General features: G+C 48.0%; 2 protein-coding genes and 1 long non-coding RNA gene across 6 annotated transcripts in view; all 3 read right to left on the bottom strand.

Annotated features, from left to right (window-relative positions):
• LOC128399337 (uncharacterized) overlaps positions 1–2,810 on the bottom strand; it is a 39,111-nt gene extending 36,301 nt beyond the window's left edge. The window contains exon 1 of one of the 3 annotated variants that reach the window (XM_053360671.1): positions 1,727–2,810. In XM_053360671.1, coding sequence (XP_053216646.1) covers positions 1,727–2,231 — 505 coding nt within the window. In that variant the 5' untranslated portion in view covers positions 2,232–2,810. The remainder of the gene's footprint in view (positions 1–1,726) is intronic. The other 2 variants (XM_053360670.1, XM_053360672.1) reach the window with 2 other exon arrangements.
• Positions 2,811–3,777: 967 nt separating this feature from the next.
• Positions 3,778–4,452, bottom strand: LOC128400025 (uncharacterized). Its single transcript, XR_008327295.1, has 2 exons — positions 4,171–4,452; positions 3,778–3,942 (listed from the first exon to the last, which is right to left on the bottom strand). It is a non-coding gene; the product is annotated as an uncharacterized LOC128400025 (long non-coding RNA).
• A 1,305-nt stretch (positions 4,453–5,757) lies between these two features.
• Positions 5,758–11,379, bottom strand: LOC128399784 (apoptosis-associated speck-like protein containing a CARD). Of its 2 annotated transcripts, XM_053361516.1 has the most exons (3): positions 10,893–11,367; positions 9,340–9,399; positions 5,758–8,368 (listed from the first exon to the last, which is right to left on the bottom strand). In XM_053361516.1, exons 1-3 carry the CDS (start codon positions 11,167–11,169, stop codon positions 8,091–8,093), a joined length of 615 nt encoding a protein of 204 aa, XP_053217491.1. In that variant the 5' UTR covers positions 11,170–11,367; the 3' UTR covers positions 5,758–8,090. The 2 variants fall into 2 exon arrangements, with proteins under 2 accessions (XP_053217491.1, XP_053217492.1); XM_053361517.1 differs by lacking the exon at positions 9,340–9,399 and having other exon boundaries at positions 10,893–11,379.
• Between the last annotated feature and the right edge of the window lie 4,209 nt (positions 11,380–15,588).

The following is a 15,588-nucleotide window of genomic DNA, read 5'->3' as shown; positions in this document are numbered from 1 at the left end:
TACAACTTGAAGATTGGGAAAAGATGTGGAAGGTGAACCTAAAATTTACAGATTGTATCTTACTGAAAGAGAATTATATGAAAATGATATATAGATGGTATATAACACCAGAGAAAGTGGTCAAAATGTATAAAAAGGGATCAAAAACTTGTTGGAAATGTAAAGAAAAAGATGGGACATTCTATCATATGTGGTGGGAATGCAAAAAGATTAGAAATTATTGGGAAATTATATATAATGAATTGAAAAAAATGTTTTAAAAGACTTTTGTTAAGAAACCAGAAGCATTCCTTCTAGGAATTTTAGACCAAGATGTAAAAAAAGAAAATTGAAAATCATTTATGTATGCAACAACAGCGGCAAGAATTATATTAGCACAAACTTGGAAGACAGAAGAAATACCAACAAAAGAACAATGGCAAGAGAAACTTATGGAATATGCAGAACTGGCAAAACTAACAGAAAAATTACATGAAAAGGACAACAAATACTTTAAAGGAGAATGGGAACCATTTACAACATATATGAAGAGGCAACATAAAGAAATGGACTCATTGGCAGGGTTTGAGTAAACAATCACAACTGTTTACAACAAAAAAATAAGACTACAGTGGTACCTCAGGTTACAGATGCTTCAGGTTACAGACTGTGCTAATCCAGAAATAGTACCTCAGGTTAAGAACTTTGCTTCAGGATGAGAACAGAAATCGGGCGGCGGCAGCAGGAGGCCCCATTAGCTAAAGTGGTCCCTCAGGTTAAGAACAGTTTCAGGTTAAGAACGGACCTCCAGAACGAATTAAGTTCTTAATCCGAGGTACCACTGTATATGTATTGAGCAAATTTTAGGGAAACAATATGCAGGTTGAACGATATGGAAATAAAACAAAACGGGAGTATGAGGGAAGTCCAGGGGAGGAGGGTGGAAATGTGAAAAATTGTTAAAGATATATTGTTAGAAGAAGTATACATGGAAAAATCAATAGAAAAGAAAGGTGAAAGTGACCTTTTCCTTCTGAATTTCACCAGTTGCCTCTCAATCTGAAGCAAGATTGACAATGACCTGAGAATTCTTACAAGGAAAAGGATGGCTATGAAAAGCACTTTATTGTAGTCTAAATATTTTGGCAATTTTTTGCTGTTGGGTCCACATACATTAGACATTGGGATGGATATGATCCACCGACAGTCTCCTGGGGGTGTGGCTGTATCATTGTGGGTGGAGAGAAGCTTACTGTGGGGTGCACACTCTCAGCTCCTCATTATGTTTAATATATAGGCTATTCTTGGCTGACACCCTTGACAGTTTTTTGGACCCCAAAAATCACTGGGTTGGACACAATGCCATCTTGTAGAGGCCAGTATCCTCCATACTGAGTGTCTTGTTTGAAATGGTCCAAAGCTTATTGTGGTCACATTTTTACTTCCTTGTTCTTTTTCTACATATTTTGGCTATTAATTGTAATGGGTATTGTTCTGTGTGTCCTAAGGGCGCTGAAGGTATTTGTAATTTTTAAAGCCACCAGACTGCTGAAACATACCAAATTATTGCATATGCGCTAAATGCCTGGCGCTAAAGTAAAGATACTTCCAAACATTCCAAGCCGATGGTTGTTTTTCCTTCCCTCCTTCGCGGCTGCAGCTCAGCGCTGGGCTGGCGCAACCAGGAATGGAAGGATCTGCTGTCAGACTGATCGGCTGCGAAGGTCAGGATCCACCAAAGCCTTACCATCCCTGACGGAGAGGAGCCTGCCCGCCTTGTCTTTGCGACCAACGGTCCTCAGTGCTTTGGCCGCCACCTCGACTGCGTAAGTTCCGCCGTAGTAGCTGAGCAGCGGGTCTCCGAGGCGAGAGGCGCCTGCCTTGTGCAGAACCTCCCCGGGGATGCGGACGAAGCCCTCCTCGAGCGGGATCTCGCGCAGTTTGCCCAGGAAACTCCGCCGCTCGTCCTCATTCAAATCCTGCAGGGCCCATCGCAAGGCGCAAGAGATATGAAGACTGCTCCTGGGGAGGCACCAGAGGGAAAAGTCGCCGCCGCTGCTACTCGGGTGCCCAGCACCGTAAAGGCTTCGGGACCTCTGCCGTCTCTGCAACTTGAGGAGGGGATCCACCTCCTTCTCCCCTTCCTTCCTCCCCCCCTTCTTCTCGGTGGACTTGCCGGCCTCTTTCGCCTTCAGCTTCTCGCCTCCTTCCTCCAGGGGCTCCTTCGCCCAGGGGTCTTCGGGGGTCGTCATGGCGCCCCTGCCCAGAGGAAAGTCGCGCCCGGCGGCAGAGCCGGAGAGGCGGCAGCGTCCGAAAGGAGGAAGGAGGAGGCGGGCGACGCCCTCGGGGAAGCGGCTCCTCCGCGGGCGCTTGGCGGGGGCGGAGACTCCCGAGGTTTCCTCCCGTCGAGCAGAGAATCAGCGCCGGACCTGGGAAGGCGAGAACGTGGGAAGGGTCTTCCCGGCGCTCCCAGAAGACTGGCTGGCTTGCTGGCGGGGGGGGGGGGGGGACGGCAAAATGAAAACACGCCGCTTCCTTCCAAGTTTGGCTCAACCTCTAAAAGCGTATCGGCCACCAGCATCTCCTCTCTCCCCCCGCTGCCAAAAGGAGCACATCCGCATTTGCTTAACCGCAGGACCCAGAAAGGCAGAAACGGAACCGCCTGGTGAGCAAAGAAAGAGGGTGGAGCGCGCCTCTTTCTCAGCGCGGAAGGGAAGCCCTTGGCCGCCGCCTCTTCCTCGGAGAACCCAAAGTGGCTGCCCACCTTCTGGCTGCGGGATCCCGAAGACCGTCTGCCGCTGCAGGGGGGCGCAACCAGGGGGGCCTAGATGAAGTAAAACAAGAGAAAGGACTAACTGAACAATCACGTCGGCTTTGCCCCCCCAACAAAACTCCTACCCCCCCCAAAAAAAAAATCCTGCGAACGCCCACGCGCCGGTGCCTGAAGGACACCCTCGAGAACCTGAAAGATGAGCTGCAGAAGTTCAGGGGGAAACTAAAGGCAATTCCAGTTGATGGATGCATGCCATCCCCAGAGGGCACTGAAGGAGAGGATGCCATGCACATGAGCCTGCTCCGGCTTCACTACTACATGGAGGGCAACGCCCCGCACCCGACCACCCAGATCAGGGGTCCCCAAACTAAGGTCCGCAGGCTGGATAAGGCCCGAGGCACTCGTTTATCTGGCCCGTGGCGACCCCCACTGCCTGGTGCCACCGCCCGCTCTTACCGGCACTGCGCTGCGCAGCTGCCCACTTGGAGGAGTACCAGAAATAGCTTGTGCACATGCGCATGTGTTATTTGGGAATGCACAAGCATTATTTGCGCATGCGCAAGCGTTATTTCCAGTGCACATCTGAGTCGGAGGAGGCCAAGTCGGAGGAGGCGCTCGGGACACTGGCCTGAGGCACGGTATGTTTGCTGACCCCTGGCCCAGATCTTCAGTGGGATTAACTGCAGCATAGCAGCCAACTCCCAGGGCCCGAGGTCCTTTTGCCCCCCCCTAAAATATTTGAGGGGGCCAGGTCCACCTCCAAGGCTGACGGTCACAGTCATTCAAAGGGTGTGATCTTGTGATCCATTATGTGGGGCAAGGCTTACCTGCGCCTCCCAGTAGCTTATTCAAGTTGGCTCCCCTGAACTGCAAGCAGCACCCTCGGGAAAGCAGCGCCGGTGCTTGGCAGGGCGGAGTGCACAGGCGCTTGGGGCTCCTGCAGCAGGTGTTGCCAACGCTGGAGGGAGCTTGCAGGAAAGCCTGCCTGCCTGCCTTCTCTCTCTCTCTCTCTCTCTCTTTCTTTCTCTCTCCCTCCCTCTCTTTCGGCAGGCGATTGGGGGCTGGGGGCATTTTGGGCTGCACTAAGAAAGATTTCGCCATCCCAGGGCAGAAGGAGCGGTTTCCCCTCTTTTCCTCCTCTGCTTTGTCATTTGGCAGGGGAGGGGGAACTCAACGCTTTCTCAAACGCTCTGGGTTCCATCAGTACAGTGGTACCTCAGGTTAAGTACTTAATTCGTTCCGGAGGTCCGTACTTAACCTGAAACTGTTCTTAACCTGAAGCACCACTTTAGCTAATGGGGCCTCCTGCTGCCACCACGCCGCTGGAGCACGATTTCTATTCTCATCCTGAAGCAAAGTTCTTAACCTGAAGCACTATTTCTGGGTTAGCGGAGTCTGTAACCTGAAGCGTATGTAACCTGAGGTACCACTGTACCTTAGTTCTCTAACAACGGTTAAGGAAACATGATGCATCTCAAGGGTTTTCCCACCTGTCACCGGCTGCTTCCTACTGCAACCCAAGCATTGCTCTTCCACTGTAAACTATGAGTAAAATTTGAAATTGACTTTCCGCGCATGTGTTTTCTTTCCTGTGTGTAGTTTCTTCCATTCACACCACAGTGAGCAAGAAACGGATGCTGTGGGATGGGTCATTTGAAGGGTGGGGAAAATCTGCACCCAAAATGACAATTTCTGTTTACTGTACAGTGGTACCTCAGGTTAAGTACTTAATTCGTTCCAGAGGTCCGTACTTAACCTGAAACTGTTCTTAACCTGAAGCACCACTTTAGCTAATGGGGCTTAATGCTGCTGCCGCGCCGCCAGAGCACGATTTCTGTTCTCATCCTAAAGCAAAGTTCTTAACCCGAGGTACTATTTCTGGGTTAGCAGAGTCTGTAATCTGAAGCGTATGTAACCCGAGGTACCACTGTACATGTGTATAAAGGGATTAGGACTTCATAAATTCCTCTGTGAACACCTCTATGAATTATTTTTCACTGAACTTCTATGGAGGGAAACTCCGACAAAGGATTTCGCATTTCCTCCTTGCATCAGATCATACCCTTTTTTGTTTGCCTGCTGATGGAAATGTGTTTGCTCTCTCTCTCTCCTGGGGAAGCACTGCAGAACAGCTAATAAAGTGGAACAATGGCTGAACTGGAAACAAAAATGTCCAATGCGACTGTTGGCTATTGTTTCAGGGGTGCCTGCACAATCAGAAGCTGTGGCTTAGTTTTCGAACATTTCAGAAGTCAAACGGACTTCTGGTTTGCGTTTTTGTTTTTGAGGCTTTTTCGGTTACAGTGGTGCCCCGCAAGACGAACGCCTCGCAAGACGAAAAACCCGCTAGACGAAAGGGTTTTCCGTTTTGGAGGTGCTTCGCAAAACGAATTTCCCTATGGGCTTCCTTCGCAAGACGAAAGCCCATAGGGAAATCTCCAGGACAGCGGGGAAGCGCAGCGCGTCTTCCCCACTGTCGTCGGACCTCCTCCGAAGGCTGGCGGTGGGGCGGAGAGACCTCCTCCCGCCGCCAGCCTTCGGATGGCTGTCCTGAAGACTTGCGGTGGGAGGAGGGTTTTCCTTCCCACCGCCAACATTCAGAATGCTGTTCTGAATGTTGGTGGTGGGGAGGAAAAACCCTCCTCCCACCGCAAGCCCCAGGAACAGAGGAGAAGCGCTGCGTGCCTTCCCCTCTGTTCCCGTACCTGTCCTGAAGGCTTGCGGTGGGGAGAAAAGCCCTTCTCCACACCGCCAGCCTGGCAAGCGGTCTCCATAGGAACGCATTAATTGATTTTCAATGCATTCCTATGGGAAACTGTGCTTCGCAAGACGAAAAACTCGCAAGAAGAAAAAACTTGCGGAACGAATTAATTTCGTCTTGCGAGGCACCACTGTAATTTGTTTTTGTGACTGTGCGGAATCCAGTTCAGCTACTGATTGATTGTGTGACTGCGGAAATGGATAAAAGCCCCCCTGCATCCAAACAATGACTATCATCAGTGCAGGTAAGAAAAAAATGTAATTTTAATTTTTCGCATCTACAATACAGTACTGTCTTATTTATTTATAGTACAGTACATTGATTATTGCTTTCATTTTAGAAATCAATGGTCTTGTTAGAGAGTAAAATTCATGTTAAATTGCTGTTTTAGGGGTTGTTTTTAAAAGTCTAGAACGGATTAATCCGTTTTGCATTACTTTCTATGGGAAAGCGCACCTTGGTTTTGGAACACTTTGGTTTTGGAACGGACTTCTGGAACAGATTAAGTTTGAGAACCAAGATACCACTGTACTGAGTCAGATTATTTGGCTGATCTAGTTCAGTAGTGTCTACACTGACAGGCAGCGATTTCCCAGAGTTTCAAAGAGGAGATTGAATACAGGACCATCTGCATGCAAAGCAATTTATCCCTTAAATTGTATGGCTGCTGCAGAGAAAGAGCTTGAGAGATTTGCGTCCATTAGCCTCCTCCTCCTCCTCCCTCTAAACTATCACCAGCCAGTGGCCACCTGGCTGCAGTGGAGGAAGAGGTGGAGCAGAAAGCCTTCTCCCTTGGTTCAGCTGAGCAAACAGCTGCCATTCGGTTCCTCTCCTCCCTGAAATGTTTCAGTCAAGCTCAACGTACTCAGAACCATGTAACTAAGAGCTAGTGCTAGAGGCTGCTTGTTTTCCTCTTCCCTCCTCTTCTCTTTTTCCTTTTGGATTCTGAATTTTAAATTGCAAGCCGCTGAGGTAGGACTTTTAATCTGCATACAAATCCTTAGTCAATTTTAAGTATTTGAAAAATGATAAATATAGTATCAATAACAAAATGTACTAGTTTATTCGCCACCTCTTTACTGGGTGGAAAGGTTAGAATCCAGGCCATATGACGGCCCCTGCTTGTCTGTTCTTCATATAGGAGGTAGAATCATTTTCTCTGGAGCAGATTTCCTAAACTTTTGGGGATCAGGGGCCCATTTGGAAATCTAGGAAACTGCCATGGGCACTACAAAATCCCAATTCACGGGGGGGGGGGGAGATGGCAATGCTCAGAACCTACCCACTCAAAACACCTCAAACATCTCACAAAAGCAGAGAACAGGTTTCCAAACAAGGACACCCCCCCCAAAAAAATGACCTACCAACCACCAGTTTTTTAAAGAAAAAAATTAATCTGGGAGGGGCAGGGGACCTTGGCAGGCACCAGTGGGTTCTCTGAGGGCATCATGTGGGATGTGAAACACAAGAGCAGTCAAGTACAGTGGTACCTCGGGTTACATACGCTTCAGGTTACAGACTCCGCTAACCCAGAAATAGTACCTCGGGTTAAGAACTTTGCTTCAGGATGAGAACAGAAATTGTGCTCCAGCGGCGCGGCAGCAGCAGGAGGCCCCATTAGCTAAAGTGGTGCTTCAGGTTAAGAACAGTTTCAGGTTAAGAACGGACCTCCAAAACGAATTAAGTACTTAACCCAAGCTACCACTGTACAACATTCCTAGAATGAACATCTTTACACATGGGGAGGAATGTTTGTCCAGCCAGCAGGTAAACTTCCTGTTTCCTTCTGGGCTGGGACAGACTTCCTCTGCATGTGACTAGAGGTGGGTGTGGCCTCACCTGTGCAGGTAACGACAAAAGCACAGGGTAGGACAGCCATCTCTCTCTCTTTGACTACATGCATCAAAGAAGCAACATCTGCTTAGCCAGATGCTCTCTTGGCTTCCAGCCAAGAGAGGACAGAGGGACTGTCTCCTTATGAGATAGTTTCAAGGTTTATGTTACTTTTCTAAGCTAAGTCTGCCTTCTGGGATCCGATTGTGAACAAAATATGAGTAAACTCTTTTTATACTTTTATAGAAGACTGTGTCGTGTCTTATCTTTTATGAGGGAATAAGGGGGAAATACCAGAACAGTTATTATAGAGGCTTTAGCGAGCCTGAGCAAACGCATCCGCTGTAAGTTTAAAAAGGGGAATGTTACTCTGCTAAATTGTGAACTTGTTAACCCAAGTTGGAAAGGCTATAATCAAACAATGCATCCTCTCTTGCATCCAAGAACATTCCCACACATCATGGTTCCTACAAGCACCGAGGGGGCTAAACACAAAGAGAAAATAGAATTGGCCTTTATCAAAAAGGACAGATTCATGTTCCTTCTCACTCCAGTGTCCCCGAGTCAAATGTGACGGCCTCCTCCAGGTTCTTCCTGCTGTGGCTGCCTGCATTTCCTTCCCCAGAGTATATTGCCTTGTTTTTCTTGCTCATACAAGATATTACATGGCTTCAAGGTAGTCCCCTGACATGCCGAGGCGGAATTCCTGTGCCCCAGAATGGGGCTGTGCCTTGGCTGCCCTTTTTATCCTTCCAGGTCGGCAACGAGGAACCTGTTTTTCATCTTCAGGGCCTTGTACAGCTTCTCCTTGCAAGCTTGGTTCCAGCTGGGCAGCAACCTGTAGAGCTCCCGCATTTTTTCCTGGCTGGTGCTTTTGGAGGAGATCTTTTGGTACTGCTCGTCATCCAGGACATCGCCATGCAGCACGTCCAGGATCCCCTCCACGGTGGCCGTCCTCTGGATCAGGGCCTCCCGGTGCCGCTCAATGAAATGCTGCTCCGGTGGAGCCGGAGGCTGTGTCTCTGCCAAAGGAAGAACCAGAATCAAGGGATCCAGCCACACACCAGACATTTACACTTGGCTCTGTGAGGGAAGACTATGGGATCCTTAAGGGTGTGCACAGGTGGGGGAAGGGCCACAGCTCAGCGGTAGAGCATCTGCAGGGGATGCAGAAGGTTCCAGATTCAATCTCTAGCATATCCAAGTAGCAGTGGGAAAGCTAGTCAGGGTAGACAGTACTAAGCTAGATGGGCCTAAGGGTTGACTCTACACGAGGCAGATTCTTGTGTTGTTCCTGTGTACAGTGGTACCTCGGGTTACATATGCTTCAGGTTACATACGCTTCAGGTTACAGACTCCGCTAACCCAGAAATATTACCTCAGGTTAAGAACTTTGCTTCAGGATGAGAACAGAAATTGGGCTCCGGCAGTGCAGCAGCAGCGGGAGGCCCCATTAGCTAAAGTTGTGCTTCAGCTTAAGAACAGACCTCCAGAACAAATTAAGTACTTAACCTGAGGTACCACTGTATGTGGAATCTGTGGGAATGTTGTGGCTAGTAGAAGAGGATATATTGATGAAATATTACCCTTCCTCACTCATGCTAGTGAGTTAGCAGCAGAGTACATTCCTCTTTGTATTTTATGTGCATCTGCCTTGCTCCTCTCTGCAATATCCTGGTGAGCTCTCCTCATTTTCCTAAGGAAAGCTCTTGCCATTGGCTAAGTAAAGAATACAGACACAGCTGCCTTTGCTTTTTCCATGGCTAAGTATAGCTTACTGCAAACTACTATTCCCATTTTGTGTGTGTGTGGGAAGCCTGGACAATTAAAGCAGCATGAAATTGACAGGCATTGCAGTAGTGTGGATCTGGCTTAAGTGAGAGGATTACTGCAAGCTGGAGCAAAGGCCAACAGCTAGGAGAGACCTGGAGGTTAGCTTAAGGATGTTGATGGGGGACGGACAATATTAAAGAAGATAGAGGCTGGAGCTCACCATTTCTTCCAGAGGTGGTACTGGTGGAAGGCACAGGGATCTGAGGGTTACAGCATGCAGCTGGAACAGAAAAGAGAGTTGATGTTTTGAGTTTCCCAATCCACCCAAACATAATTCATGATTATAGACAAAATTTAAAATGTTTTCTTTCTGGTACCTCATTAGATTTTTACCCCCAAACTCTTGACGGCAGGGCAGTTCCACCTCTGGGCCCCCCAAACCATCCCCAACAATAATCAGGAATGGATGGAACTGGAAACATTTTCACTCATTTAACAGGAGCATAACACCATCTCTGCATTTCAACGGAGGTGCTTCTTAGATGCATGAAACAAGCAACCCTTTCATGATTATAAGGCCACTAAATATCAGAAAACTAATTTTTGGAAATGTAGAAAGGAGAAAAATACAACAGCTGAGAGGCAGCCCTGTAAAATGAAGGTGATGTAAAGATGCACAGAGGATGCAACGGAAAATAGTAAGATATTTAATACCTGCTATATGCATTTATTTCCTGCCAACCTAGCAGTTCGAAAGCACGTCAAAAGTGCAAGTAGATAAATAGGTACCGCTCCGGCGGGAAGGTAAACGGCGTTTCCGTGCACTGCTCTGGTTCGCCAGAAGCGGCTTAGTCATGCTGGCCACATGACCCGGAAGCTGTACGCCTCTCTGCCAATAAAGCGAGATGAGCGCCGCAACCCCAGAGTTGGTCACGACTGGACCTAATGGTCAGGGGTCCCTTTACCTTTACCTATATCTTTACCTATTTATTCTGTGGTGAATTTTGAAATACTTCCAAATGGATAAAAGTGGAAAGAAGATCATAGCTTCCAGTCTGCAGGACAAGTATGTCAAGACACGTGGCATGGGTGGATGTGTTTTGACAGTCCTGTGGTTCTAAGTTTTAATTTGTAAGATTACTGAAAAGAAAAACACTCTGTGGACAGACAGAACTGATTGAGAAATATATTAGGTGCGATTTCCAAATAGGATTTAATTTCCACATTGGGGAAATGTGGAGCAGGCAGTGGAACCTTCCCTGTGGAACACCCTACCATCTGAGGTCAAGGAAATAAAAAACTACACAATTTTTATAAGGCATCTGAAGGCAGCCCTATATCAGGAAGTTTTTAATGTTTGACGTTATCTTACATTTTTATATGTGCTGGAAGCCACCCAGAGTGGCTGGGGAAACCCTGCCAGATGGGCGGGGTATAAATAATAAAATTGTTGTTGTTGTTGTTGTTATTATTATTTATTATTATTATTATTGTAGCGAGGAAGAAGGTACGTGGTGAGGATCTGCTGATTTCAAAATCACTCCTCCCCCTCTTTATGTGGCTTTCCTTGCAAAAGTGTACCTAATATTTCAGAGAGGCACCTCACTAGACCTTGAAGAAAGAGCTCCTCGGACTAACTCCTGATGAGTTGATCGGGACGGACCTGAAAGAGAAGCTGGGAAAGTCCCCCCCCCCCGCCTCCCTTCCCCTCGTCCAATGAGATGATCCGGATCCACGCTTGTCTCCCGGCCAGGCCTCCCCCTCCTCCCTTACTCTTCTCGCCGCCTCCGCGGAGCTTCTGCGCCTGGTCCTTGCAGTGGATCTCTTCCAAGACCTGCGCGGTGAGGCGCAGCGCGTAATCCTGCTTGTAGTAGCTGATCAGGAGACTGGGCAGATCCACCGCGTCCGCCTTCTCCAGCCGCCCTCGGGGGATGTGCTCGTGGCTTTCCTCGAGCGGGATCTCGGTCAGCTTCGCCTTGAACTTGCGCAGCTCGCCGTCGTGCAAGTTCTCCAGGGCGTCCATCAGGCGCTGCCGGGCTCTCTTGGCCATCGCGCCCCTTCAGCCCGAACGCACGCCGGGGAGACCCAAGGAAGGAGGCCCAGGATCGCCCAGGATCCGTTTCCGTCCTCCGAGGAAGAGGGAGGAGCCGGAGGAGGAGCTGCCGCCGCTTCCTTTCCGCGCTGAGAAAGAGGCGAGCACTGAGCAAATGCAAGAAAATGAATCCGTGTCCGTTTGCTCACCCGGCGCTTTCGCTTCTGCCTTTCGCGATCCTGTTTTTTGTTTGCAACACGTGACTCCTGCTGGCTAAGTTGAGATGAGCTGTTTGATAGAGCGAGCTTGTTTTTCAATAGCCGCAGGAGGAGGCGGGCCGAACCACCCCCCGGTTTAAAAAGACCTAAGAAACTTTTGTGTACAGTGGTACCTTGGGTTACATACGCTTCAGGTTACAGACTCCACTAACCCAGAACTAGAACTTTGCTTCAGGATAAGAACAGAAATTGGGCTCCGGCGGCGCGGCAGCAGCAGCAGGAGGCCCCATTAGCTAAAGTGGTCCTTCGGGTTAAGAACAGTTTCAGGTTAAGTACGGACCTCCGGAACGAATTAAGTACTTAACCCGAGGTACCACTGTACTTGACTTAGGAAGTATGGGGTTCATTTGCCTCCCTGCAGCCTGCCTCGGCTATCAAGCAGGTAAACCATTTAAAAGCTGTTCCAGCTTAATTAAGTAAAGCATTTTGAATGCTTGTGTAGGAGAAAGGAGGCGTCAGAGGCTATAATTATTGGGCTTCTTTCAGAGGTTTTTAGATGGGGCAGATCTCACAAAAAATCGCATAGCTGGAGGGAGCTCCTCCAACCTGTCAGCAAGATTGCATAATCTCTAACCACGATCTCTTTGCTTAAACAGAAACCTGAAGGTCAAGCTGACTTTCTGATTTTTTCATGCATAAAATAAGGAAAATTCTTTCCTTTTCCACGCAGAACAACCTTTGGCATTCTAGGGTTTTGGTGCTTATCAGCAGGTGCAAAAGCGATTACTTATACTGTACAGGAGTGCCCTCGAGTGGCCAGATGGAGGTAGCGCAGTCCTAGCACGCTGCCTTTAGCTTCCTTTCCCAGTGCTACCAGGGCCGAATCCTGGCTAGTTTCCTAGCTGGAAGGAGCTGGAACCTCCCGCACAATGTGAGGTTGCTCAGGGAGCCTCTCCACCTGTATAAACCACGGTGCAGGTAAGGCCTAATATTCTCATGGGGGGGCAGGAGCTCCCTTGAGATGGCAAAGGGTTATCATTGCCCGGACTTTAAAATGTGGCAAGCCAGGCCTCCTGCTTTTGGGGTCCCTCCTGGTCATTCCACTGCGGTGGGTTCCTGGGCATCTGCCTCAAAGTCCTACCTTGCTGGACTAAACGAACACACATCTGACAGTAGAAAAAATCAGAAATATTCACAAACCAGTAGAAGAACATTTCAGATTACTGATGAGGAATTGTGAATGGTCACTGGTCTTATTCTTCATAGCACTGATTCAGGGATGGTGAACCCACCTCTGGTTGAATTGCTACAGGCTTTACTTGCATTTCATTGGCACTTAACTCCACTTTTCCAGCTGCATGCACATTGCACATGTACTCCTGCAAACTGAGGTTAATGCTTCATTCATCAGATGAAGTGGACCTATGAAAGCTTATGCCATAATGAATATGTTGCTCTTTAAGGTGATTCCAGATCCTTGTTGCTATTCCTGTAATGGCTTTCCCTATAGAAAATGCTGAACTAGGTGAGTGATTGGACAGGCCCCTTTGAACAGATCTTTTGTTTATCTGAACCAAGTATATCACCCATTTGAGCAGAACGTTTGACTGTCTGATACTAATATTTATTATTATTTATTGAATTTATATCCTGCCCTTCTTGCCCAGGACAGCAGACACACAATTTAAAAACCAAAACCAAACCTTCTAAAACAGTTAAAGCATTCTAAAAGCAACTACAATTTTTTAAAAAATCAAAAACAGATAAAAGTTTTTTAAAAGAAACATTCTAAAAGCAGTTGCAGTTAAAACCATTCTTCCATCTAGTGATCTCATGGTTTTTGCCCCTTTGAGCAGATGTTTTGTTTCTTCAAACCTAATATTTCACTGACACACCTCTTGGCTCTGCTCTGGAGTCATCTTTGTGCAAACGTTTCCTGGAAGCCAGGCTAATAGGGGAATGCTGCTGACTCAGGGTGCTTCCAGACTGTTGCTATTTTCGGGTGGGATGCAAACACATACCAGCAATTTCAGGTTGTGCAATGACAGTTGACTGGGACATCCTGTGCAATCAATCTGCTTCCCCCAAAGACCAGACGTTTTGTGATAAGGAAAGTGAAGGGGAAATGCGCTGGAAAGTGTGGGATAGCACTTACCGTATTTTTCGCTCTATAAGACGCATGAGACCACAAGACGCACCTAGTTTTTGGAGGAGGAAAACAAGAAAAATAATATTCTGAATCTCAGAAGCCAGAACAGCAAGAGGGATCGCTGCGCAGTGAAAGCAGCAATCCCTCTTGCTGTTCTGGCTTGTGGGATAGCTGCGCAGCCTGCATTCGCTCCATAAGACGCACACACATTTCCCCTTACTTTTTAGGAGGGAAAAAGTGAGTCTTATAGAGCAAAAAATACGGTACTTGGATGCAAAGTCATCTCACCTCTCCACAAACAAATCAGAAGCCAATGCTCATTCAATAGTAGTAGTGCGACTCATGCAACACTCATGCAACACAGAACAATAATTATACATAATTATACATACTTTATCAACCTTCTGAGAAAAATACAAAACATTAAACCAAGCCACAGAGACTTGCAAACTACCCAGCCTAAGATGAACTTATAATTTCTGGTTTCAATAGATTTTTCAAATGCTTAACTCAGTCTTTTAGATAAGTTCATGAAGATACCAGCCAAAGGTAAGTTCGGTGTTATTCACAATACCAAGAGATGCTAGTGGAGTTGTAGACAATAAAGTTGTAGACAACAGGGTGCCAGCGTTTTGCACCTGTTTCGCCCTGGCAGTCCAAATAATCAAGAGGCCACTGTTCGCCCCCAATGGGGCCCTTTTACTGGGGCTTGCAGGTAGCACACTCCCAAGGTAGTTTTCCGGGCTTCTTCAGTGGTCTAATCGCAAAGTCTTGATATGTATATTGATACTCGATCTTATAGAGAATACTCTTTCTTGGTTTAAGCTTAAGAGACTGATTTGCTTAGCCTATTCAATGCTCATTCAATAGCCAGCACTGTCCAATCTCCCAGCAAACAAATCATTACACATTTATCCAGAACAGGCCATCCAGAAGCAAACCCAGCCAGGAAGTGAGGAGGTGCCACAAGTCAGCCACTAGGTGCCTCTGTAGGGCTGCTTCAAGGGAACAGCTTGACAAAGTTTGCAGTTGGGTGACAGCATCGAAGGCTGCATAGCGTATGGCAGGGGTCAGCAACCTAAGGCCCATGGGCCAGAAATGGCCAGCAGAGGTCGTTTGACCACCCCACCCCACCCCCAAACCAAGTTGCCCACTCGTGCGCTGCGCTAAACCGGCACGGCGTGGGGACTCGCTTCCGCAGCACCGGAAATCGCACAATCCAGCCCACAGAGGGCTCTCTGTGGGACCAATCCGACCCAGGCAAGATAAACCTTGCTGACCCCTGGCCTATGGTACCAAAAGGAGCTGGGGAGTTAATCACTCTGCACTTGCCCAGTTGAGAGGGAGACATGCTTTCGGATTTAAGGCTCAGGGTCACGGCCCCCATTCCTTCAAAGATTCCTCACTAGACCTGAAGCTTGGAGCTCAACTACTAAGACACCAATCTTCCTAACTTTTCTTGCAGGGTCCTTGTAAGGTCCCTGGAGGAGGAGGGGATCATGTAAAATTGTGTCAGTGCTGTACCACTTCAGATTGCAGGCAGTGCTTCTAGAAAACAGAGATGCCAGGGTGATGCCTGGGCTGGAACCTTTTTTCCCTGGCAAACCTGGACCAGAACACACCTGGGCCTCCATTTTCAGTCTGAAGTGATGCAGCAGGGCAGGGAATCTCCAAACATGGCCCACCAGGCTGCTTTTGGGAAGCCACTTCCCCCACACTACACCTGATGTCCTATGTTATGTCAGGTGTGGGGAAGGCAAGGGCAGGGCTTCAAGTGAACAATCCAGACAAAGTGGCTGCCCAATTGACCCTTTGCTGGAGCAGGGCCCACTCCCAACTGCCTGTCAGCGGATGGTTGGTAGGAGGGCATCATTCTCAAGTTGGCAGGGAGCAGTTTCCATGCAGTGGAAGCAATTTCTCCTTCACAGAGCTTCTTTTTTTGAAGCCACCAGAATCAGAGGTTGAAAGCAACACAAACTGGCTTGCAAACCATCAGGTTGGCAAGGCCTCTTGTGCTGCCATTCCCAAGCATGGGAACTCCACGTCTGAGATTTTGACAGGTGGGTGGGA

The sequence above is a fragment of the Podarcis raffonei genome, chromosome 13 (genome assembly GCF_027172205.1).
Source record: "Podarcis raffonei isolate rPodRaf1 chromosome 13, rPodRaf1.pri, whole genome shotgun sequence".
In the NCBI taxonomy this organism is placed as follows: domain Eukaryota; kingdom Metazoa; phylum Chordata; class Lepidosauria; order Squamata; family Lacertidae; genus Podarcis; species Podarcis raffonei.
This window is presented reverse-complemented; position numbering and strand designations above follow the sequence as displayed.